The 27,264-nt window shown below is 42.5% G+C and overlaps 1 protein-coding gene across 1 annotated transcript in view; it reads left to right on the forward strand.

Annotated features, from left to right (window-relative positions):
• Positions 1-27,264, forward strand: part of AP2B1 (adaptor related protein complex 2 subunit beta 1) — a 156,133-nt gene that overhangs the window by 104,258 nt on the left and 24,611 nt on the right. The window contains exon 18 of the mRNA XM_049771462.1: positions 5,194-5,323. Within this exon, the coding sequence (XP_049627419.1) occupies positions 5,194-5,323 (130 nt within the window). The remainder of the gene's footprint in view (positions 1-5,193; positions 5,324-27,264) is intronic.

The raw sequence follows: 27,264 nt of genomic DNA on the forward strand, positions 1-27,264 counted from the left end.
ATAGCCAACAGCATTGTGTCTTCTTACTTATGAGTATGGCAGAGTTCATCATTTATCTTGGCCTTTCATTTTCCTCTGTAATGAAATTTTATGTGCAAATCTATTTTTTTTTTTGTTTTTTTGTTTTTTTGGGCCACACCCAGCGATGCTCCTGGCTGTCTGCTCAGAAATAGCTCCTGGCAGGCTCGGGGGACCATATGGGACACCGGGATTCGAACCAACCACGTTTGGTCCTGGATCAGCTGCTTGCAAGGCAAACACCGCTGTACTATCTCTCCGGGCCCAACTCTATTTTTTTTGTTTGTTTGTTTTTGAGTCACACCGGCAGCGCTCAGGGGTTACTCCTGGCTCTATGCTCAGAAGTCGCTCCTGGCAGGCTCAAGGGACCATACGGGATGCCGGGATTTGAACCACCGACCTTCTGCATGTAAGGCAAATGCCTTACCTCCATGTTATCTCTCCGGCCCCTTATGTGCAAATCTTTTGCCAACTCAAGTATTTCAATTTTTTGTTTTATATAGTGATCCTTCCTGTGGTCTCATCCATGATATCTGAGCCTGATTACTTCACTCGAGTCATTTACCAGTTATTGTGAACCTTTTGCTGATTTTTCATGGCTTTGTACATGTTATTAGAGATGATTTAAATTTTTCCCTTTCAGTTTCTTTTTTTTGTTTGTTTGTATTTTGGATATTTGGGCCACACCCAATGGCACTCATGGGTTACTCCTGGTTACTCCTGGCTCAGCGCTCAGAAATCGCTCCTGGTTGGGGGGGGGGGCACCATATGGGATGCTGGGGATTGAATACATGTCGTCCTGGGTCAGCTGCATGTAAAGCAAGTGCCCTAACTCTGTGCAGCTGCTCAGGCCCTTCAGTTAATTTTTCTTCCCTTTTTATTTTAGATAGTATCTCCATTAAATGTTGAGTAGAAGAAATGAAAAGGAACATTTGTGCCATGTTCTAATTTTCTGGAGAAAAGCCTTCCTCTTTGCTAATTAAGTGCATTTTTAGCTATAGGTTTTCATGGTGGTGATGATGTTCCCTCAATCTGTCTCTCATTTGCTGAATTTTATTATGAAGAGGATGTTAATCTTTGTCATATGCTTCTGCATTTATTGAGCTGATCATGTGGTTTGTTGTTTTTTTTTTTTAGTCGATCGTTATGCTGGATAACACTGATTAATTTTTTCCAAATGTTATACCAGCTTTGTATTTTTGTATTTCTGGGATAAAAATTAATTGATCAGAAGGTTATTTTTTAGATGATACTAGATTTGATTTGCTGAAATTTTGAACTTGTTTTTATATCTGCGTTCATCGTGTACTTTAAGTCATTTCTAGAATGGGTTTTTAAATTATCGTTTCTTTCTTGGGTTTTATTGCTTCCCTTTTCTGTTGTCTGGCCACATCTTCTGCAGTATCTTTGTTTTATGTTTCTTTTATTTTGTTTTTGTTTCTTCGGGCCACACCTAGAGGCACTCAGGCGTTACTCCTGACTCTGTGCTCAGAAATTACTCCCGGCAGGTTTGGCCGACCATATATGATGCCAGGGATTGAACCCGGACCAGCCGCCTGCAGGGCCTTGTCCTACGCAATGAGCTATATATATCTCCGGCCTCTGGTTTCTTCCTTTATTGTTGTGTGTTCCTTGCTGTCTTATTTTGTTTGTTTTGTTTTTTGTTTTGGACCACACCTGATGGCATTCGGGTTACTTCTGGTTCTGCACTCAGAAATCACTCCTGGAAGGCTCAGGGACCATATGGGATGCTGGGGATCAAACTCCAGGTCCTGTGTTGGCCCTATGCAAGGAAAACACCCTACCTAATGTGCTATCTATCACTCCGGCCCCCAATTTCTTCCTTTATTGTTGTGTGTTCTTTGCTCTCTTTAAGTGATTTGAGTTTTTCTCCCTCATAACTACATGTATAAATGTTTCATAATGTTGTCTTATGTATTTTTGGAATTTGGGTTTTTTGGGGTTTTTTTGTTTTTTTTGTTTGTTTGTTTGTTTTTGGCCCACACCCGGCGGTGCTCAGGGGTTACTCCTGGCTGTCTGCTCAGAAATAGCTCCTGGCAGGCACGGGGGACCATATGGGACACCGGGATTCGAACCAACCACCTTTGGTCCTGGATCAGCTGCTTGCAAGGCAAATGCCGCTGTGCTATCTGTCCGGGCCCGAATTTGGGGTTTTTTGGGGGGTTCCATATACCCTGTGATGTTCAGGGGTTATTCCTGGGTCTACACTCAGGAATTATTAATGGTGGGGCTAGGTGGACCATATGGGATGTCAGGGATTGAACCCAGGTCGACCACATGCATGACAAGTACCTTAGTTGTACTGTCACTCCAGCCCCAGTTTTGTTTTATTTTTATTTTTTTTTTTATTTATTTATTTTTATTTTTTATTTTTTTGGTTTTTGGGCCACACCTGGCGTTGCTCAGGGGTTACTCCGAGCTGTCTGCTCAGAAATAACTCCTGGCAGGCACGGGGGACCATATGGGACACCGGGATTTGAACCTTTGGTCCTGGATCGGCTGCTTGCAAGGCAAATGCCGCTGTGCTATCTCTCTGGGCCCTTGTTTTATTTTTAACTTTATTTTGGATTGATGGGACACACTCAGCAGTGCTTAGCAACTACTACCCATATGAATCTCTGGAGGCCATGTTATGCTGGAGATCAAACTCATGATGCCTATGTACAAAACATATTTTTCTACTCCCAACCTTTGACCTGTCTCCCTAACCCCTCATAATTTTATTTTAATGGCACATCATTTTCCAGTGATTTTGTTGGGGGGGGGGGAGAAGAGGGTTTATGTTTTTGTTTTGTTTTGTTTTGGGGCCACACCCGTTTGACGCTCAGGGGTTACTCCTGGCTAAGTGCTCAGACATTGCCCCTGGCTTGGGGAGATCATATGGGACGCTGAGGGATCAAAACGTGGTCCTTCCCTAACTAGCGCTTGCAAGGCAGACACCTTACCTCTAGCGCCACCTCACCTGCCCCTGGGGGGTTATGTTTAATTAGGTAATTTGTGCTGTTCTTTTCTACTTTTTTCTGTGTTTTTGAATGTGTTATGTCATTTTAATACTTTTTGTTTTGTTTTTTGGACCACACTGGTAGTGCTTAGGCTTATTCCTGGCTCTGTGCTCAGAATCACTCCTATAGGCTTGGGAGAACATTTGGGATACCGAGGATTGAATTTGGGTATGCAAGGCAAGCACCCTACACACTGTCATATTACTCCTCCGGCCCCCATTTTGATTATTTGAATGAATTAGGAATTGTAGAACTATTAGAAGGAGTTACATGTAGAAAATAGATTTTTTTTTTGTTTTGGTTTTTGGTTTTTGGGCCACACCCGGCAGTGCTCAGGGGTTACTCCTGGTTGTCTGCTCAGAAATAGCTCCTGGCAGGCACGGGGGACCATATGGGACACCGGGATTTGAACCTTTGGTGCTGGATCGGCTGCTTGCAAGGCAAATGCCGCTGTGCTATCTCTCCGGGCCCTAGGTGCTTTTATATCAGGCTGTGCTCAGACTCCTGGCAGAGTTTGGTGGACCATTTGGAGTACTAGGACCAAATCTGGATTGGCCACGTGCATGGCGAGCACGCTTCCCATTGTACTGTATGTCCAGCCCCTCTTTTATTGTTTTGTCTGTTTGGTTTTGGTTTGGGGTCACACCCAGCAGCACTTGGGGTTATTTCTGATTCTGCACTCAGAAATTATTTCTTATAGGGGCTGGAGCAATAGCACAGTGGTAACACATTTGCCTTGCATACAGCCAACACAGGACGGACCCCAGTTCAATTCCTGACATCCCATATGGTCCCCAAGACTGCCAGAAGTAACCCCTGAGCACTGCAGGGTGTGACCCAAAAACAAAACAAAATGAAAAAGAGAAATTACTCCTGATAGGCTTAGACCATATAGGATGCCAAGGGTTGAATCTGGGTTGGCTGCATGCAAGTCAAACACCCTACCTGCTGTGCTATTGCACACACACACACACACACTCTCTCTCTCTCTCTCTCTTTCTCTCTCTCTCTCTTTCTCTCTCTCTCTCTCTCTCTCTCTCTCTCCTATTTTTACAAAGATACAACCTTGAACAACTGTGTAATACCTGATATTTTAATAATTTTTTAAGATGCAACCTATAGGGGCCGGCTAGGTGGTGGTAGAGGTAAGGTATCTGCCTTGCAAGCACTAGCCAAGGAAAGACCGAGGTTCGATCCCCCAACGTCCCATATGGTCCCCCCAAGCCAAGGGCAATTTCTGAGCTCATAGCCAGGAGTAACCCCTGAGCATCAAACGAGTGTGGTCCGAAAAACCAAAAAAAAAAAAAAAGAAGATGCAACCTATATGGGCCGGAGTGGTAGCACAGCGGTAGGTCGTTTGCCTTGCATGTGGCTGACCCGGTACAGACCTGGGTCCGACCCCTAACATCCCATATGGTCCCCTGAGCTAGGAACACTTCTGAGTGCAGAGCCAGGAGTAACCCCCGAGCGCTGCCATGTGTGGCGGAAAAAAAAAAGATGCGACCTATACACAATTTTATTATTTTATTAATACTATAGTTTTTCTTCCTTCTTGGGGGTAATTAGAATATAAATTCATTATAAATGTATGTCATTTACTTGTTACATATGTAAGACCATTTCTCCTTTTTTTGCTCCTATCATTTTGAAATTCTATTCCTATGTTTTCTGCATAAAGGTAATGACTGGATATGTTTGTTTGTTTTATTTGTTAACATAACTTCCAATTCAGGCTTTCCCCGTCTCTCAACCACTTTTATCTTATTTTTTGAAGTCTTCTTGAAAAAGTCAAACTGCTAAACATTCATTTCTTGCCATGGACTATTAGAAAGTAACTATATTTGGATAAGTTATTATCCCAGTTGGGCTAATAGAGTGATAGTACAACAGTAGGGCATTTGCTAATTTTTCCATTTTATTTCTTTGAGTTCCTTCCTCCCTTCCTTTCCTTCCTTTCTCCCTCCTATATCTAGTAGAGCTCAGAGGACCATGCAGGTTACTCTATTGGCCCCCAATATCTGTGGGCCTGAGTAATGCCATATCTAGATGTGAGCCCTGAACAGTCGGATCCACCAAGTAAAAAACTGTTAGATTTCAAAGGTGTGACTAATGCAGATGTTAACTTCTTGGGTTTCTTCTTCCTCTCTCTTAGCTTTGGTGTCATCCCCAGTACTCCTCTGGCCATCCATACACCACTGATGCCAAATCAAAGCATTGATGTTTCCCTGCCTCTCAACACCTTGGGTCCAGTCATGAAGATGGAACCTCTCAATAATCTACAGGTTAGTTTTTTTACTGCATTTAATATGCAAATGAATATTCTTGCCAATTTTTTATCTTGCTTTTTTATTTAATATATCCACAGACTAACCCCTCTCTCTTCCTTGTATTAGATTTGGAAATATAATAGGATTTTAAATAACCAGAGAAAAGTTCTATTTTTCATCTCAGGAAAAAAATCAAGGGGCCAGAGAGATATTAAAGGGGTTAAGGCACTTGCTTTTCATGTGCACATATTGGTCATCCGAACATCAGGAATGATCCCTAAATAAAGATCCAGGAGTAAGTCCTGAACACTATTGGATATAACCAAAAATAACAAATAAAGAAAAAGTTGTCGTCTTGTTTTAGTTGACAAATTTATCTTATTCATAAAATTTTTTTGATATCTTGTTTTGATTTGGGGCCCATACCTAGCGATGCTCAGGGTGCTAGGATCAAACCTGGTTCAGGGCCGGAGGGATAGCATAGTGGTAGGGAGTTTGCCTTACATGCAGCCAACCTAGGAGGGACCCAGTTGGATTCCTGGCATCCCATATTGTCCCCCACCCTGCCAGGAGCAATTTCTGAGTGCAGAGCCAGGAGTAACCCCTGAGCACTGCTGGGTGTGGCCCCAAACCAATCAATAAATAAACAAAAAAAAAAACCCGGGTCAGCCATGTGCAAGACAAGTGCGTCACCTGCTACACAATCTCTCCAGTTCCATGAACTTTTTATTTCTTTTTTTTTTTTTTTTTTTTTTGGTTTTTGGGCCACACCCGGTAACACTCAGGGGTTACTCCTGGCTATGTGCTCAGAGTTGCTCCTGGCTTGGGGGACCATATGGGACACCGGGGGATCGAACCGCGGTCCGTCCAAGGCCAGCGCAGGCAAGGCAGGCACCTTACCTTTAGCGCCACCGCCCGGCCCGAACTTTTTATTTCTTAAGACTTTCATAGCAAATTTGTACATCATTCATATAAAAATAGATTTCAGGGCTGGAGAGATAGCATGGAGGTAGGGAGTTTGCCTTGCATGCAGAAGGATGGTAGTTCAAATCCCAGCATCCCATATGATCCCTCGAGCCTGCCAGGAGCAATTTCTGAGCCTAGACCCAGGAGTAACCCCTGAGCACTGCCGGGTGTGATCCACAAACCAAAAAAAAAAAAAAAACAACAAAAAAAAAAAAACACAAAACTGTATTTAACTGTGTATGAAAATCGGAGGGTCGTCTTATACGCCAAGTATATCTCAAAAAACATTTCAATATGCCGCTAAACGAAAATCGTCTGGATATTGCCACGAAACTATTTTCCAACTCGATCCTGAACCAATACTGCAAGGTTGCCGGACCGCCTCTCTAACTCAGCCGATCAAAGCAGGCTTTTTATGCATGCAAATTATACAATGTTCTGTACCCGAATCTACACTGTAAAAAGCCTGCTCGGATTGGCCAGAGTCAGAGAGGAAGTCTAAAATTAGGGGGTCATCTTATATGCCCGGTAGTCTTATACACCAGAAAATACGGTAGATTTCAGTAAGATTTATTCAAGGCATGCACTCCAGCCCTCTCAGCAGTTACCTGGATTTAAATATATGTAAGTGTAACATTTCATAGAAGAGCTCAGAACAGTTTTATAAGGTCTATAGAGAGTCTCAATTTTGGAAATATTGAATTTGGTCTTTGATTTTTGTTTGTTTTGAGCCTTATTCATTAATGCTTAGAACTTCTGTCTTCTTGTACTCTGGGATTTACTTCTGGTATGGCATGCTGGGGGCTGAACTCAGGTCAACTGCATATAAGACAAAAGTCTTACCTACTATACTCTGTCTGGCCCCCCAAATACTGAATTTTTGTTTTTGTTTTTGGGTGGCCAGAGATCCAGGTTTGATCTTTGGCACCTCTTGGTTTGAGCTTGAGCCCCATCCCCTGTGTACTGCCTTGAACACTGCAAGATGTTGGCCCCTTCAAAGAGAAAGACAAAAGAGGTACAGGTGTGAATAGGCAACTAGAGAAACATTTGTACTCTTCAGCAAAGTGAAGAGAAAGTTTCTCTTTGACCAGGGTTTTTTATGGTCAGTTACAGAGGGTTATGTCTTATGGATAATTACAGGGAATTAAGTTGTTAGCCTTGCACTTGGCCATTCCCAGCAATGTATGTGGTCCCCTAAGCACAAGTGTATGTGGCCCAAAATCAAATAGAAATACAAAGTTTAATTTATAGGTATTTAATCAGAATTTATACTATCTGTAAGTTCAGTGATTGCCAAACCAGCAGGTTAATATAAAATTATTATAATTTGTATTCGATATTAAAAATATAAGACTGAAAAAAACCTAGGATACCCCGCAGAAGCAAATTGTAGCATTTACTAACTTTGGAAACATCAGACTTATGACTGGAAAGAAAATCTACTAAAAGTGAGCTCACATTTTAAGGGGAAAAAGGAGGGCAAAACTGTTATGAACAGTGAATAAAAACATACTGATAAAAACTGTCAGAAAACACCCCAAAGAGGAATGACATTCTAACAAAAATTGGAAGTAAAATGAATTTGAGTTAGACTGTCATATGTTCAAAATTACTAACTAGAATATCAAGATCAGAGAAACAGCGCGGTAGATAGGGCGTTTCCCTTGCACATGACCAACCTGGGTTCGATCCCCAGCATCCCATATGGTTCCCCAAACCCCACTAGGAGGAATTCCTGAGTAGAGGCAGGAATAAACTCTGAACATTACCAAGTGTGGTCAAAAAAACAAAACAAAAAAAACAGACAAAATAAAACAAAAATAGAACATCAGTTCTTTTGATCTTTCTAGCAAGACAAGTGGGATTCTTCTGTTCAATCTTTAGACAGCAGTATGAGACTAGTGCTAATGGTGAAACATTACTTGGAAAAATTACATGCAGTTTAAAACTGACATTTGCCAGTTCACTGCCTACTTGTTGCCACAGTGGTTGACTACTTTTTTTTTTTCTGGCAAATGGTGTAATGATTTAAAGTGAAGATAAGTGAGTCACAATATAACTTGGCTCAGACTAGAAGAACTAAGCAAAGATTACTTTGCAGATGGAATTGGCTGTTACTATGATGAAAGTAATGTGTTAAGGGACTTTTCCAGCCCAGAATCCTGAAGTGACTAACCCAAATCTGCATCTGTTCTCTTTTCTTGAGACCTAACTTCCTGTTTGGTCCAAAGGGCCTCAAGCCTAGTAGTTAAGTAGTCGGCATGAGTACAAGAATGTTTAACTTCAGAAGTAAAGGAGGGAATTTGGGTCACAGAATCGAGGGCAAAATTTTAGTTCTTAAAAATAAAGAAACAAAGAAAGAAAGAAATAAGATTGCTCTTGAAGCATGTTTTTTCTTGAACATGTATCTCACTTGTCTCTGTTTCTTTGCTTGCTTATTTCCACTCTGAAAATAAGTGTTCTCTCTCCTCTCTCTCCTCTCTCTCTCCTCTGTCCTCTGTCCTCTGTGTGTCTCTCTCTCCCTCTCTCTTCTCTTTCTCTCCTCTCTCTCTCTCTCTCTCTCTCGCTCTCTCTCTCTCTCTCTCTCTCTCTCTCTCTCTCTCTCTCTCTCTCTCTCATTTTTGGGTCACACTCAGCAGTGCTCAGAGGTTACTCCTGGCTCTAGGCTCAGAAATCACTCCTGGCAGGCTCCGGGGACCATATGGGATGCCGGGATTCGAACCACCATCCTTCTGCATGCAAGGCAAACTCCCTACCTCCATGCTATCTCTCCGGCCTATGATTAAGAAGTATTTAAATAATAATTTAAAAAGTAATTAATTAGGGCCCGGAGAGATAGCACAGCGGCGTTTGCCTTGCAAGCAGCTGATCCAGGACCAAAGGTGGTTGGTTCAAATCCCGGTGTCCCATATGGTCCCCCTGCCTGCAGGAGCTATTTCTGAGCAGACAGCCAGAAGTAACCCCTGAGCACCGCCGGGTGTGGCCCAAAAACCCAAAAAAAAATAAATAAATAATTAGGTGTAATTCCTTTTGGGGGGGGGGGGTTTGGGCCACACCCAGCAGTGCTCAGGGGTTACTCCTGGCTATCTGCTCAGAAATAGCTCCTGGCAGGCATGGGGGACCAAATGGGATACTGGGATTCGTACCAACCACCTTAGGTCCTGAATTGGCTGCTTGCAAGGCAAACACCGCTGTGCTATCTCTCCGGCCCCAATTGGGGGTTGGTTACCAGGTTACTCCTGGTTCTGCACTCAGGGAACACTTCTGACATGTTTGAGGGACCATACGGGATGTTGGGGATCGTACCCAGATAGCCACAAGCAAGGTGAACACCATGCTTGCTATCCTATCTCTATGGCCCCAGGAGTAAATTTTTTCTTTAAAGTTTTTGGGACACACTGATGATGCTCAAGGGTTATTCCTGGCTCTGCTCACTGAAATCACTCCTGCGATATGGGGTGGAATCAATCCAAGTTGGCTGTGTGCAAGGAAAGCACCTTATTCTGTGCTATTGCTCCATCACCACCAGGAGTAATTCTAGATTGCAGAGCCCTGAGTAGACCCTGAGGATCACCAAATGTGGCCCAAAATCTAAAAAAAAAAAGTAAGTGATGCCTGAGCACAGCCAGGTGTGGCCCAAAAACAAAAAAATATCACACAATATAATGTTTAGCTTGTGCCCACTTGGAGCTCCACTTGAGTTTATTTATATCATATAATTATATTCCTTAAAAAGGAGAATTTATGCCATCTATTTAAATAAAACAAAAACCTTAATAAATGCCTAAGTGAATTATTTCTGTAAATGATCTCTTTCTAAGTCTAACATCATTGCTTTTCATTTCATCTGTGTTAGTTGCTGCTTTTCATTTCATCTGTGTTAGTTGCTTAGAAACATTTTCCCATTATACTTATTGAGACAACACAAAGCAGGTGGACTACTTCAAGTCAGTGTTTGCAAAAAGACAATAGAATTATGACAGTGTGTTCTCTGTAATGATGCTATGGGGTTTTCACAGCTGCTTGGCTACCTTATCCTCTGGGCCCTAAACAAGAATACTGATAGCACTATTCTTTTATCAGGGTTACATAAATATAGTTGAGCCAGCTAATTACTCTTTAGTTAAAAACCCAATTGCCAGTCTTCTCTCCTTAACATGCCCACGATTTTCACCTTCCTCAGAGCCAGCCTCTTTTAGTTAATAACTTGGATATTTACCTATTTATTTCTCTGTAGTATTCTTATTGTGTGACTTGCGAACTTTTGCATTTAGTTCTCTTCAGTCTTTTTGCTCACTTCCCTCATTTTCTGCTATTTTCCTGACAAAGCATGTCTTAGAATTTGTCTTCATTTGTATTCCATATTCACATAATTATGAATATATATGTAAATATAGAAAATTGTGATCATCAGCATAAAAATGTTTATGGGAAATTACATATTTGGGGGTTTTTTGGGGTTTGTTTTTTTGGGGTTTTTTTTTTTTTTTTTGGTTTTTGGGCCACACCCAGCGGTGCTCAGGGGTTACTCCTGGCTGTCTGCTCAGAAATAGCTCCTGGCAGGCATGGGGGACCATGTGGAATACCGGGATTCGAACAACCACCTTTGGTCCTGGATTGGCTGCTTGCAAGGCAAACGCCGCTGTGCTATCTCTCCAGGCCCGAAATTACATATTTGCCTATTAATCTTTTTTGGTTGCTTTTCTGCAATTTTAGGTTTTTTTTGTTTTTTGGGGCCACACCCATTTGATGCTCAGGGGTTACACCTGGCTAAGTGCTCAGAAATCACCCCTGGCTTGGGGGACCATATGGAACGCCAGGGGAATGAACCTCGGTCTTTACTTGGCTAGCGCTTGCAAGGCAGACACCTTATCTCTAGCGCCACCTCACCAGCCTCCAATTTTAGTTTATAATTCAGTCTCACATTCTAGAAAGATTAGACATGACTAATATTCTGTAAAATTATTCTATCAATGTCATTGTCTTTGAAGTCTCCTCTGGAGTCTTTTACCCTCCTCCAGCCCAAACTGATTTATTTGCACACCTGGAACATAGCTGTTATCCTTGGCTATCCCTTTATAATCACAATCATTGTGGGGATACATTTCTTCTGCCTCTCTTCTTATTGAGACTTGCTTAATATTTTTTGTTTTTTGTTTTTTGTTTTTTTTTTTCTTGGTTTTAAGAGACCCACTCTAGTAGCTTTCTGGGGATTGTGTATATAGGAAATAAAATTGCTGAAACCTCATGTTTTTAAATCTCTTCCTTATTCTTGCATTGTTTGAAGCTTTAAGTAAATTCTTTTATATGGCATGTCAAGTTAAAACTTTTCCTTTTAGTCTGAGACAGTTATAATCAGTATACGTGTGTATGTGTGAATGTATGCACAGAACAATGGGGAATGAACCCAGGCAAGTGCTTGACTGCTGAGCTAAATCCCAGGCCTGCCATTGTGATTCTTGACCTTTTCTGTCTTCTGCTTTCAGTGAAAGAAAGCTTGTGCAATCCTTTGTCTCCAGTGTTCTGAAATTTTGTTGATGCACCTCTGTATGAGTCTCTTCTCCATTGTAATAGGAATTCATTGGGTACTTTTTAAGTGGAAATTTGCTTTCCATTTTGGAGATTTAAAAAAAAATTTTTTTAATCGATCTCCCTTTGTTTTCTTGGTTTCTCTTATTGAAAAATTTGCTATTTGTATGTTGTTTCACCTGGATTCGTCTTTTCATTTCTGCCCCTCTCCTCTGATTTTCTCTTTCTTCTTTTGCTGTATATTCTAAAAACTGCTAGTAGAAAAAATTTGATATTACAAAAGTGAACAAGAAAATAAATTTTAATAATTTTAAAGCACACAGTAGAATGTATTGATCCTCCTACATATAACAACTAATCCACAGTTACTATTGTTTTATCTAGATGTCTACCCATAGTCCTGTGCAATATTATTTTGAAGTAAATCTTAGAAATAATTACATCTGTAAGTATATCAGTAACTAACTTTAAAACAGAAGATCTATTTATTATTTATTTATTTTGGTTTTTGGGTTACACTCGGCGGTGATTAGGGGTTACTCCTGCCTCTGCACTCAGAAATCGCTCTTGGCAGGCTCAGGGGCCATATGGGATGCTGGGAATCGAACTGGAGTTCGTCCTTTGTTAGCCATGTGCAAGGCAAATAAATGCTTTACCACTGTGCTGTTGCTCTGGCCCCAGAAGATTTCTTCAAACAATCACAGTGGAGTCAGGTATATATTATAGGGTCAGGGTACTTACCTTGTACACAGACAACCCCAGATTGATTTTTGCACTGCATATGATTTCCTGAGCACTAACAGGAATGATCCTTTAGCGCAGAGCCAGAAGTAAACCCTGAGCATCTTTAGTTGTGGCCTCAAGCCCCTATGTTTCCCTCCCAAATCATAGTAACTTCGAAAAATTAAGAATGCCAGGCTAGTACTTGAGTGCATGCCTTAATCTCTGGCACTCCCTGGTCCCTGAATACCACTAAGAATGACCACGTTAAAAAAAAAAAAAAAATGACCACGTAGCATTGAGCTGAGCTGGAATTAGTCCTTAGTCCTTAAGAACTGTCAGGTTTGGGGCTGGAGAGATAGCATGGAGGTAAGGCGTTTGCCTTTCATGCAGGAGGTCATCGGTTCAAATCCCAGCGTCCCATATGGTCCCCTGTGCCTGCCAGGAGCAATTTCTGAGCATGAAGCCAGGAGTAACCCCTGAGCACTGCCGGGTGTGACCCAAAAACTACAAAAAAAAAAAAAGAAAGAAAGAAAGAAAGAACTGTCAGGTTTGTCCCAGAAACAAATTTAAAAGTAAGAATGCCTTGGGGCTGGAGCAATAGCACAGTAGGCCTTGCACACAGCCCACCTGGTTTTAGTCCCCAGCATCCCATATGGTCTCCTGAGCTTGCCAGAAGTGATTTCTGAGTGCAGAGCAAGAGTAACCCCTAAGAACTGCCAGGGTGTGGCCCCCAAAACAAACAACAACAACAACAACAACAAAACCCTTAATACCAAATAATCAAGTTAACTTTCTATTTATCTCAATATCTTAAAAATTTTTTTTGTTTTGTTTTGGTTTGGTTTTGGGCCACACCTAGTGATGTGATGCTCAGGGGTTACTCCTGGCTCTGCACTCAAATCACTCCTGGCTTGGGGACCATTTTTTAAATCACTCCTTGGCTTGGGATGCTGGGGAATCAAACTGCGACCCGTCCTAAGCTAGTGCGGGCAAGGCAGACGCCTTACCCCTTGCACCACCACTCTAGCCCCAAAACTTTTGCATTTTTATTATTGCTATTTGAATTAGTAAAGTACTGATAATGTAAAGTATTGATGTAGCATAAGCCATTTTAGCTATACTATTAAAAATGATAACCTCTGGGGCCGGAGAGGTAGAATGGAGGTAAGGCATTTGCCTTTCATGCAGAAGGTCATCAGTTCGAATCCGGCTTCCCATATGGTCCCCCGTGCCTGCCAGGAGCAATTTCTGAGCATGGAGCCAGGAGTTTCCCCTGAGCACTGCCGGGTTGACCCAAAAACCACACAAAAAAAGGGGGGGGGGAGGCAAAACAAAAATGATAACCTCTAAGTGTAGCTATGTAAATAGAAAATTAATTAAAATTAAATATAAGGCACTTCATTCTGGAGTTAACACATCCCAGTTTGGGATGTGTAATTTCTTTTTTTTATTTTTGGCTTTTGGGTCACACCTGGCAGCACTCAGGTTACTCCTGCTCTATGCTCAGAAATCACTCCTGGCAGGCTCAGGGGATCATATGGGATGCTGGGATTCAAACTTCCATCCTTCTGCATGCAAGACAAATGCCCTACCTCCACGCTCTCTGGCCCCTGTAATTTCTCTTTATGGATCTCATTCTCTCCCCCTGACCTCTTTTTCTTCTTTCTTCGCATATTAAATAACATTTTGTTTGGGGACTACACCTGATAGTGTGGTTAGGGCTTATGACTGACTCTGTGCTCAGGGGTCATTCCTGGCAGAACTCAGGGGAACCACCTGGGGTGTCAAAGATTAAACCCAGGTCTTCTGCCTTATTTTTCTTAATGTTCTTTGACTGTAAGTTCAATATTAAGGCGTCATCAAGGGGATTTCTTCTGAGAACTCTGTTTATGGGCGATTGTCCTTCCACTGTAACTTTACCTTGTCCACTTTGCATCATTGTTCTCATAATTAAAAATAAAAAATTAAGGGCCCGGAGAGATAGTACAGCGGCGTTTGCCTTGCAAGCAGCCGATCTAGGACCAAAGATGGTTGGTTCGAATCCCGGTGTCCCATATGGTCCCCCGTGCCTGCCAGGAGCTATTTCTGAGCAGACAGCCAGGAGTAACCCCTGAGCACCGCTGGGTGTGACCCAAAAACCAAAAAAATAAAAAAAAATAAATAAAAAATAAAAAATTAAAATAAAAAAAAAGATTAAACCCAGGTCAACCACATGCCTGCTTTGCTGTCGCTCCAGCCCACTGAGATTTTTTTAATTTTCTGAATTTACCTGAAAGCCTGATATCACCGTCATAAAAATTATGGCCTTTTTTACTTCTTTATAATTAGAAGCCTTGAAAGTGAGTTTTCAGAGGAGGCAGAGAAAGAGTGTAGTGGGGCTCGGAGAGATAGCACAGCAGTGTTTGCCTTGCAAGCAGCCAGTCCAGAACCAAAGGTGGTTGGTTCGAATCCTGGTGTCCCATATGGTCCCCTGTGCCTGCCAGGAGCTATTTCTGAGCAGACAGCTAGGAGTAACCCCTGAGCACCGCTGGGTGTGGCCCAAAAACCAAAAACCAGAAAAAAAAAAAGAGTGTAGTGGATAAGGCATTTGATTTGCTTGTGCTAACTCAAGTCATTCCTCATCACTGCTTATTGCTCGCCAAAGTTAGCTTACTAATAAACTAGTCTTCTCCTCTGTGTGATTTTTGTTTGTTTGTTTGTGGGCCATAATGGGCAATACTCAGGGATTACTCCTGGTTCATCATTCAGGAAACATTGCTGGCAGTGCTCAGGAGACTGTGTTTGATGCTGGGGATCAAACATAAGTTGGCTGCATAGAAGGCAAGTCCACTACCCATTGTACTAACTCTCCAGCCCCTGTATTTGATTGGGGGGGGGGGGTTATCTATCAATGTATATATCATCTTTAATAAACTTTATAGAAGTCTCGCTTAATAGGAGGATAAATATTAATTAAGAAAATGAATATTTGTTTTTTTCTTGAATTCCTCTTCTAAAATCAGGCAACATAACTTGTAAGGTAAAAAGTACTAAAGATATGCTGCAGAGAACACAGTCTTTAAAATTCTATTTATTCATGTCTTTTAGATCTTTGTCAGCTAAAATTTGGGGGTTGGGTTTTTCTTTCTTTTTTTGACAGTGTGTATCCTTGAGGAAATTTTACCCTTCCAACTCCTACATTGCAATCCCAGCCTATGAGACGATCACTTGCAGATGGTGCCTGGCCCTGATATTTTGTGTCTTACATATGTGCGTTCACACTCAGAGAGTCCACAGCTGTAGCCATTGTACCAGAAAAACTGGTAAATGCTTCCAAACGGAAGACCTTTTCAGCAGCTTCCATCAAATGAAGCAAACCAGCTTGGCATTTGCTGACTTTTCTTGATTGTTGTGCAAGTCAACAAATTCCATGTTAAAGCCGCCTTTAGTCTTCCAAGATCTGGTTGGGAAGGAAGCTTCGTGATTGCTTTTATTGGGCCTGCTTGAATAGACATTGACTCCTTGAAGTGGCAAGTCTAAGAACTGTAGGAGATTGTCTGGTCAAACAAATCCAGTTCTAATAATATCCCAGTAAACAAGATAGAATTGAAATATACTGTTAACATTAGGTGGGTGATGGGGTCTTGGTTATGGGAGATTACTTTACTCCCAATGCAGAAGGTGGGAGGGTAGGGAATACTTTTTGTAACTGCTGCTTCAGATTTGATATTTTGTGTTGTGTGTGTGTGTGTGTGTGTGTGTGTGTGTGTGTGTGTGTGTGAGAGACATCAGAGCTGTAAGTGTGTGCTTTAATCTCATCTGAAAAATATACTGGATATTGTTTTTATTAGGTTATCCTTATGGAGAACATTCATTATCCTTTTTGTCAATATAATCAAGATTCCAGGCCGGAGAGATAGCATGGAGGTAGGGCGTTTGCCTTGCATGCAGGAGGACGAAGGTTCGAATCTTGGCATCCCATATGGCCCCCGAGCCTGCCAGGAGTGATTTCTGAGTGTAGAGCCAGGAGTAACCCCTGAGCGCAGCCAGGTGTGACCCAAAAAAAACCAAAAAAAACAAAATTCAAGATTCTGCTAGTCAGTAACTGTTCAAGCCTAGCAGTTCTGAGAATCACCAGGATCGTGCCCAGTGGTGCTCTAGGAGTAGTGCAGTGCTAACAATCAAATTCAGGTCCTCCTTCAAACCAGATGTGCACATTAGCCCTTTGAGCTATATCTCTAAAACAAGAATATTTTTTTTTGGCTTTTGGGCCAAACCCAGTGGCGCTCAGTGGTTAAAACTGGCTCTGGGGGGCCGGCGCGGTGGCGCTAGAGGTAAGGTGCCTGCCTTGCCAGCGCTAGCCTAGGACAGACAGCGGTTCGATCCCCCGGCATCCCATATGGTCTTCCCCAAGCCAGGAGCGATTTCTGAGTGCATAGCCAGGAGTAATCCCTGAGCATCACAGGGTGGCCCAAAAAACAAAACAGAAAAACAAAAAAAAAAAAAAAAAAAAAAACTGGCTCTGGACTCAGAAATCACCTCTGGCAGGTTCAGGGGACCAAATGGGAGGCTGGGAATTGAACCCTGGTCTATCCTAGGTCTGCCGCATACAAGACAAATGCCCTATTGCTGAGCTATTTCTCTAGCCCCAAACCAAGAATTTTTGTATCGTAATAAGTAGGGGTAGTCTGTCCTCAGTGTCAAAAGATAGTTTCTGGGGGCCGGAGAGATAGCATGGAGGTAAGGCGTTTGCCTTTCATGCAGGAGGTCATTGGTTCAAATCCCGGCGCCCCATATGGTCCCCCGTGCCTGCCAGGAGCAATTTCTGAGCCTGGAGCCAGGAATAATCCCTGAGCACTGCCGGGTGTGACCCAAAAACCAAAAAAAAAAAAAAAAAAAAAAAAATAGTTTCTGAAGCCTAGAATTTGTTTCTAGATTTGGGGACTAGTTTCTCATAAAAAGGAAGGCCTATGAGTTTAGATTATCTAAGGAACAGTAAAAATGGAATCTTGAGCAAAGATAATGAGTTTCACAATGTAGTTCTAAAACAGCAATGAAAGTAATATGTGCGTTTGCAGCTATTACAGTTAGCCGTTGGGATTGGATGGATAGTATTGGAGTTAAGGCTGATACCTTCATATAGTCAGTAGAGTTGGATCTCCAGCACCACATGAGCATCACTAGGTATAGTTCTGGAAGTCTCTGAAACATTACCAGTGTGGCACTGGTAATTCCTAGTCTCACTTAAGCACCCTTGCAACAGCATATCCTCTAGTCTTCAAACTAAAATGCCTGTCTAATCAGCCAGAATTGCTTGGTGGATCCCCAAAGTCTCCAGAGAATTACTTGGGGGGACAGGGTCACCAAAAAAGAAAGAAAATCACAGTGATCTTTATATTCTGGTTAAGTTAAATGTCAGTGATAAAAAATGGAAACTATTTTTGGAGACTCATTTTTGAATGTCTGATTTGATTTTTTTTATTTGCTTTTTGGGGGGCCACACCAAGTGATACTCCTGGCTCTGCACTCAGGGCAGGTGTGGGAGATGATAGAGGGTGCCAGGGATCGAACTCTGGTTGACCTTGTGCAAGGTAAGCCTTACCTGTGTAGGACTATCAGTCTTATTCTTTTTTTTTTTTTTTTTTTTTTTTGGTTTTTGGGCCACTCCCGGCAGTGCTCAGGGTTACTCCTGGCTGTCTGCTCAGAAATAGCTCCTGGCAGGCACGGGGACCATATGGGACACCGGGATTCGAACCAACCACCTTTGGTCCTGGATCAGCTGCTTGCAAGGCAAACGCCGCTGTGCTATCTCTCCGGGCCCAGGACTATCAGTCTTGCCCCGTGATACCGTGTGTTCTTTTTACAGCAGTGGGCCTTTATTTTTCTTTCTTTTCTGTTATTGTAGTTATTTGCTTTTTTTGGTTCTTTTGTTTTTGAGCCACACACAGCAGTGCTCAAGGCTTACTCCTGGCTCTGCACTCAGGAATTCTTTCTGAAAGGCTGGGGGTGGGGGGCCATATGGGATGCCAAGGATTGAACCCAGGTCAGCCACATGCAAAGCATGTGTATTATGTATATCTCTCCAGTTCTTGACATTACTGTTATTGTTGCAGAAATAGCCATGGTTTACATATTTGGTTATGATCCTCACACATCTAGTTATCATGTGCCAGAGATTATATAGTTATGGCTCTGAGAATCACACTTAACAATGTGGGGCAGTTCCAGAAATTGAGTTCAGGTGCTCTACCACTGATCCACATCTCCCAGAAAATTCAAAACTTAGATTTTTACTACAATGTAGATTTACTTCTTTCTATTTCTTTTTTGTTTGTTTTTGGGCCACAGCTGATGACGCTCAGGGGTTATTCTGGCTATTCGCTCAGAAATCACTCCAGGTTTGGGGAACCATATGGGATGCCAGGGATTGAACCCAGGTCTGTCCTGGGTCAACCATGTGCAAGGCAAACACCCTACCACTGTGCTATCACTCTGGCCCCTATTTCTTGTGTCTTTGTTGTGACATATAACCTCTAGAAATGCCTTAGGTACAGATAAAATTAAAGTGAACTCACTAGGGGGCCAGAGAGATAGCATAGAGGTAAGGCATTTGCCTTTCATGCAGAAGGTCATTGGTTCGAGTCCCGGCATCTCATATGGTCCCCTGAGCATAGAGCCAGGAGTAACCCCTGAGCACTGCCGGATGTGACCCAAAAGACAAAAAAAGTGAACTCACTAGAATTTTCCTAAACTGACGTGAAATCCATTTGAGAGTTGTATTCAGCTCTCATTCATTTTTACTTATATTTAGTTATGGCATCATTTTTCATAATAATAATAAATAATAAGAGTTACAATTTTTTAGTGATTGTGCATACACTAATGGTAGTGAGGTCCATATCTGTTGAAAATAGAACTTAAGAAAAGCTCTGAGGGGCCAGAGAGGTAGCACAGCGGTAGGGCATTTGTCTTGCAAGCAGCTGACCCAGGACCAATGGTGGTTCAAAGCCCTGCATCCCATATGGTCCCCTAAACCTGCCAGGAGCGATTTCTGAGCCCAGAGAGCCATAAGTAACCCCTGAGCACTGCTGGGTATGGCCCAAAAACAAACAAACAAAAAGCTCCGAGCTGTCTGTCTGAAAATTCAGACATTAAGAATGTAAATCTCGGGCCCGGAGAGATAGCACAGCGGTGTTTGCCTTGCAAGCAGCCAGTCCAGGACCAAAGGTGGTTAGTTCGAATCCCGGTGTCCCATATGGTCCCCAGTGCCTGCCAGGAGCTATTTCTGAGCAGATAGCCAGGAGTAACCCCTGAGCACCGCTGGGTGTGGCCCAAAAAACAAAAAAAGAAGAAAAAAAAAAAGAATGTAAATCTTGGTTATTCCTGGGTAGAGAGAGGAGTGAGGCACTCATGAGCTAATAAATAAATAAGTAAATAGAAGAGGGTCCGGTGTGGTGGCGCTAGAGGTAAGGTTTCTGCCTTGCCAGTGCTAGCCTAGGATGGACTGTGGTTCAATCCCCTCGGCGTCCCATATGGTCGACTTCTGAGCGCATAGCCAGGAGTAACCCCTGAGCGTCACTGGGTGTGGCCCAAAAACCAAAAACAAAACAAAAAAGTTTTGTTTTTTATGTTTTCTATTTTGGCCCCATACTTTGTATATTAATTCCTCATTAGATGTATGGTGTGCATTGTATTTTCCCATTAAGTAATCTAAGTTCTTTTTAGACATAAAATGTTTTGGTACATATTTTTTAGTTTAAATTAGTTCCAATAGTTTACTATTGAAGTCAATTCCCCCAAATCATTTCTTTTTTTCTTTTCTTTTCTTTTTTTTTTTTTTTTGGGGGGGGGTCACACCCGGCAGTGGTCAGGAGTTACTCCTGGCTCTACGCTCAGAAATCGCTCCTGGCAGGCTCGGGGAACCATATGGGTTGTCGGGATTCAAACCACTGTCCTTCTGCATGCAAGGCAAACGCCCTACCTCCATGCTACCTCTCCAGCCCCCCAAATCATTTCTAATCCCAATAGAATGTTTCACCTATGATGTCTTCTATGTAGTGTTTTTTTTTTTCTTTTTTTCTTTTTTGGTTTTTGGGTTTTTGGCACTATGGGTTACTCCTGGCTCTGGGCTCCAAAATCACTCCTGGCAGGCTCGGAGGACCATATGGGATGCCGGGAATTGAACCAGATTCCGTCCAGGATTAGCTGTGTGCTAGGCAAACGCCCTCCTGTGCTATTGCTCCGTCCCCTATTTTTTTTAATCTAATAGTAATCTTTACATAGCAAACAGTTTGTTAGTAAAAATAGATTAATCCATTAGCTTCAACAAAGGGCAGTCAGGAAGTCAGCAAGGTGAACAAATAGCTGTCATTAAAGGAAAAGAAGGGGCCAGAAAGGTAGTAGAGTGGCTATGACCCTTGCCTTGCATGCTGCTGACCTAGGTTTAATTCCTGGCACCTTTCATGGGACCCTGAGGGCTTTTGGTGATGACTTAGAGGGCTGAAGCATTTATAGGAGTCCTGGATTTGATCCTGGAATACCAGGCCAGAAGCCCCAAGCACCACTGGGTATAGCTAAAAAATGCTAAAAGAAATTGCTGCCTTTGGGCTTAGAGCTTTAACATGGGACTGGCTGAATCTGTTTAAGGTAGACTTTGGGACTTGGGCAATTGAAACTATATAGGATTCTGTTGTAAATTGCTGAAGGAAGAAACTTTGGACTATAATAAAGGATTCTAGCTAATAACCAGATTGGTTTGTGGACTATGGGAGGTGTTTTCTGTATTGCAGAGAGAGATCATATCTCCATTCGCTCTATGCTCCTGATTTAGTTTGCCTAATATAGAAAACTTAAAAAATTAAAATGGGGCCGGTGAGGTGGCGCTAGAGGTAAGGTGTCTGCCTTGCAAGCGCTAGCTAAAGAAGGACCACGGTTCAATCCCCCAGTGTCCCATATGGTCCCCCCAAGCCAGGAGCAATTTCTGAGCGCTTAGCCAGGGGTAACCCCTGAGCATCAAACGGGTGTGGCTGAAAAAAATTAAAATGAGGAAGTTATCTGGATCAGATATTTATCTGTTGCCGTGTACTTAGCATTATTTTCCTGTAATTCTTGAGTTCCTTGTGTTGCACACAGCTCCTAGGGTTCAGACTGTCTTCACCTAGTCACAGTCCTCCCAAAGTTGTAAAGCTTCCATTATTGCTGTATTACAGTCCAGTCTTACATTTCAATACCAATCTGGCAGAATTTGCATTGATACCTTTTCTAAATGGAAAAGCCAAAATTCTGAGAGTGGGACCAGATTGATGCAGAGGTCCTCAAACTTTTAAACAGGGGGCCAGTTCACTGTCCCTCAGACCATTGGAGGGTCTGACTATAGTAAAAACAAAACTCATGAATGAATTCTTTTTTTTTTTTTTTTTTTTTTTTTTGGTTTTTGGGCCACACTCGGCGGTGCTCAGGGGTTACTCCTGGCTGTCTGCTCAGAAATAGCTCCTGGCAGGCACGAGGGACCATATGGGACACTGGGATTCAAACCAACCACCTTTGGTCCTGGATCAGCTGCTTGCAAGGCAAACACCACTGTGCTATCTCTCCAGGCCCATGAACGAATTCTTATGCACACTGCATGTATCTTATTTTGCAATGAAGAAACAAAACAGATATAAATACAATATGTGGCCCACGGGCCATAGTTTGAGGACCACTGGGTGGGTAGGGTGCTTGCCATATAGTGAATCCTGCTTTGATCACCAGAACCCACATGGCCCACATGTGTCCTTGTTCCCCCTCCCAGGAATAAGCCAAATTCAGGAAATAATCTCCCTGATCAGATATAATCCAGCCATTCCTCCTGCCCTCTTTCATTCGTCTCATCTGTTACTTCTCCCTCTACCCCAATTATGGCCATACTGGTTTCCTCACAAATCCTCAAATGGGCATGCTACCTTCTCAGAGCCTCTGATTCCTATGTCAGGAATATCTCTTCTAACCTGCATATCTGTCTGGCTTTTTTATATCTTTGCTAAAATTATATCCTTTTTTTTGGAGATAAGCTCACCACCCTTCCCCAAGCAGTGCTCAGGAGCCCAAGAGCCCCATCATTAGCTACTCTCAGCCAGAATAGCTGTTAGTTAAATGCAAGAAACTGAGAATCTGATGCTGCTATGGCCCTGCAGTGCTGGGGATACCCAGGCCATCCTGCAATTCTGGGGTGCCTCCTGGACTACACCCAGAGATGCTCTGGGGACCTGTGGTGCTAGAAGTATGAGGCCACTTAGGAGAGATCACATCTGGTATGGCTGAGAGATTACACTTGTCTCTGCTTAATGACCACTTCTGACAATGCTCAGGGGCCTTATTGCAGTGCCATTGATCAAACCAGTCAGCCACTTGTATACCTTGCCTCCTCTCTGTACTCTCTCCAACCCTAAAGTTTTGTTTGTTTTGTTTTTGATCCACATTCAGTGGTACTCAGGAATCACTCATGGCAATACTCATATGGCATGCTGGGGATTGGACCAGGTTGGCTTTGTGAAAGCAAACACTGTACCTTCATACCTGCCGTATTATTGCTTTGGTTCCAGGATAACACTTAGCTTAATAAAGACCTCCTTACTGTACCCCTAGTAATCTCCATTTTTCTATTATTTGACCTCCAGAGTATTCATCACATTTTAAATATTATTTAATGGTTTTTTTGTTTTTTGTTTGTTTTGGGGGGGCACACCAATGACACATCAATGATACTCCTGGCTATGTGCTCAGAAATCACTCCTGGCTTGGGGGACCATATGAGAAGCCAGGGATCGAACCGAGGTTCATCCTGGGTCAGCCTTGTGCAAAGCAAATGCCCTACTGCTGTGCTATCGCTTCGGCCCCTACTTAATGTTTTGTTTGCATCTCCTGCCCCTCTCCCAATAGAATAGAATTTACAAAGAACAGTTTTTCCCCTACATTGATAGAACTCCCAGTGCCTTGAACAATTAATTCCCAGTACACAATAGCTTTTAATCAGTATCTGTTGTTGAAGAAATCTTCGTTTCCACTTAACAAAATGTTTATAAATAACAGATGAATCTGGTTCCTGAAAAAAGTCCTAGCAAGGCCATTTTATAATTTTTCTCTAAATTATTCTTATCAGTAATCTTGTAGTTCTGCCCTAAATCCGGTTAAATACCTTTATATTTAGGTAGGTTGTTCCTTTTCCCGAGCATAATCCGAAATACAATTACAAATTCTCCTTTCGGTGCCTGGAGTGATAGCACAGCAGAAAGGCATTTGCCTTGCAAGCAGCAGCTGACCTAGGAGAGATGGTGGTTCAGTTCCCAGCATCCCATATAGTCCCCCGAGCCTGGCAGGATCTATTTATGAGTGCAGAGCCAGGAGTAACCCCTGAGCACCACCGGGTGTCGCCCAGAAACCAACCAAACAAACAAACAAATTCTCCTTTCATGTCAATAGATAAACATCAGAAACGATTATTTCATTTTGCTTACTGATATTTGAAAAGACAAAATTAGTAAATAAAGAATTTCTGAGTAATATTTGAGTAATTTGAGTGTCTTAACATTTAACTTTTTTTTTTTTTTTTTTTTTTTTTTTTGGTTTTTGGTTCACACCCGGCAGTGCTAAGGAGTTACTCCTGGCTTCGGCTCAGAAATTGCTCCTGGCAGGCTCGGGGGACCATATGGGATGCCGGGATTGGAACCGATGATCTTCTGCATGAAAGGCAAACGCCTTACCTCCATGCTCTCTCTCTGGCCCCAACATTTAACTTTTTGTGTTAACTAATATGTTGTGCCACTTTAATTTAAAAACAAATTATCACTGTGCAACTACTTATTAAGCATTTACACTAATACAATATTCCCAGAATAAATCAATCCGGAATCTTAAGAATGCTCTATAGGGGCCGGAGAGATTAGCATGGAGGCAAGGTGTTTGCCTTGCATGCAAAAGGATGGTGGTTCGAATCCTGGCATCCCATATGGTCCCCCAAGCATGCCAGGAGCGATTTCTGAGCATAGAGGCAGGAGTAACTCCTGAGCAGGGCCAGGTGTGACCTAAAAAACCAAAAAAAAAAAAGAGGAATGCTCTATAAAATCCTTTTGAACCTCAACTTGCCTTGAGCAAGTCCTCTTTTATTATGAGACCAGAAATCTGTCTTTCATAATCTATAGTAGATTATGATAGACACAACTATAAGGAGGTATACTTTACCAGGAAGGGCATAAAGTTTGATTTTTGTCACTGAGTATACATTGTATCTCATTGCTCAAATCTTTGCTTTCATAAAGCAGTTATTCAAAACAATCTAACTTTTGCCTTTAAAAGTGACAGGGGGCAGGTTATCTGAGAGATAGTTCAGTGAGTAGGGCACTTGCATTGCATGTGAGTTCAATCAATCTGGGTTTGATCCCTGGCATCCCGTATGGTCCCCCAAGCACAGCCAAAAGTGATCCCTGAGCACACAGCCAGGAATAATTCTTGAGCATCACTGGGTATGGTCCCAAAACAAGACCAAACAAAAGGCAGGTGTGGGGAGACACTATAAAAAAAAAAGTGGGCCTGGGCCCGGAGAGATAGCACAACGGTGTTTGCCTTGCAAGCAGCCGATCCAGAACCAAAGGTGGTTGGTTCGAATCCCGGTGTCCCATATGGTCCCCCGTGCCTGCCAGGAGCTATTTCTGAGAAGACAGCCAGGAGTAACCCCTGAGCACCTCGGAGTGTGGCCAAAAATAAAGTAATGGCATAACTCAGAGGTAGTGTGTTTGCCATGCATGCAGAAGGACTGTGGTTCGAATCCCGGCATCCCATATGGGCCCCCAAGCCTGCCAGGAGTGATTTCTGAGCATAGAGCCAGGAGTAACCCCTGAGTGCTATGGGTGTGACCCAAAAAAACAAAACAAAACAAAAAAAGTAATGGTGGGGCTAGAGAGATAGCATAGAGGTAGGATGTTTGTCTTGCATGCAGAAGGACAGTGGTTCGAATCCCAGCATCTCATATGGTCCCCCAAGTCTGCCAGGGGTGACATCTGAGCATAGAGCCAGGAGTAACCCCTGAGCGCTGCCGGATGTGACCCAAAAACCAAAAAAAAAAAAAAAAAAAAAAAAGTAACGGCTTAGCACTTTATATATTCATATTTTTCTATATATGGATTAGAAGTGCTTACTTTGGTATGTATAGATGTGATTGTAAGTTTAGAGAAGTGAAGTAAGAAGATTCAGACTCTTGGGGTAAGCCTTATGTCTTTACACGCAGCTGACCCTAGTTTTGATCCAGGGTACTCATGGTCCCTCAAGCATTCTTACTGCTGCTCTAGAGGTCCTAAGCACATCTGGTGTTGCCTGGGTAACTCACTACATGCTCAGGACCTCACATTGAACCTAGAATCCTGAGCACCACTTGGGAGATCCAGGGAAAGGAAGATTGAGACTCCTGAAGCTGAAATCCACTCTGAGATGTCCATTACAAGGTTGTCAGTAGAGACTTTGTTGGAACTTTGATAATAAATTCAGCCTGACATACTATAATCTATATTATTTCAGTGATAACTACAGGTAGGCTGCTTTTTTCTGCTCTCTTCAAAGTGGTTTTATAAAAATTATAATCTGCCTACTTTTTCTTGCAATTGGCTTTGAAGGAGGAAGCAGTTCTCTTTTTTAAAAGCTTTATTTGAAAATTTGCTGTAAATTTCAGAAGGATTAGAGAGTGAGTCCAGACTTCTAATCCCACTCTGCCTTGGACTTCATAATTCTAATTTATTTCTTCGTTAAACAGATGATTAGGCTGATGATGTGGTTCTGTGATAGAGTACCAGTTTATAATTTTCTCACTATTCTAATGAGTTAATCTGCGTACTTCTGATTCATTATCTAATTAAATTATCTGTGTTTCTGCAGAATGAGATCAGTCTTTGTTTTTGTCTTGGGGGGACACATCTGGCAGTGTTCAGGGATTATTTCTGACTCTGCACTCAGGAATTAATCCTGGTGGTGGTTGGGGTGCTGGAGATTGAACCCAGGTTGGCCATGTGCAAGGCAAGCTCCCTGCTGTACTATTGCTCCAGCCCCAAGAGTAAGCATATCTTGTGACAGAATAGGAACTATAAAAGGAGTCACAGTTATTTATTTTTAGCATCTTTTGATTTCAAAATAAGGCTGTTCCAGAGAGTGTGGCTCTTAGAATCCTATTGCCTTCCCTCTCCCCCTCATTTTGTTTTACCTGGCTGTGCTCAGGCTTACTCCTGGCTTTTTGATCGGGGATCACTCCAACTCACTCTAATGGGCTCAGTGGACCACATGGAGTGCTGTTTTGGCTTTGTGATGCAAGGCAACCATATTAACTTGTGGGTTACCCACTCCAGACCCTGCCTATTTTTGTTTCTGCTTTTGGGCCACACCCTACTTGTGTTCAGGGGTTACTTCCTGGCTCTGTGCTCAGGAATCATTCTTGGCAGGCTTGGGAGACCATATAGGATACCAGTGATTGAACCCAGGTCAGCCACATGCAAAGCCAAGCGCCCTCTCTACTGTGCTATCACTCCAGCTCATCCCCTGCTTTTTTATTTTTGGAAGGACACGTTTGGCAGTGCTCAGGGATCACTTCTAGCAGTGCTTGGGAAACCATATGTGGTAACGGAGATTGCACCTAAATTGACTATGCAGAAGCAAGGGCCTTACCCCTCACTGTTCTATTTCACCAGACCCCATTGCTTGCTTAAAGCTTAGTAATTATAGGTACTACTCAAAAATTTGAA

Source organism: Suncus etruscus, chromosome 1 (assembly GCF_024139225.1).
Source record: "Suncus etruscus isolate mSunEtr1 chromosome 1, mSunEtr1.pri.cur, whole genome shotgun sequence".
In the NCBI taxonomy this organism is placed as follows: domain Eukaryota; kingdom Metazoa; phylum Chordata; class Mammalia; order Eulipotyphla; family Soricidae; genus Suncus; species Suncus etruscus.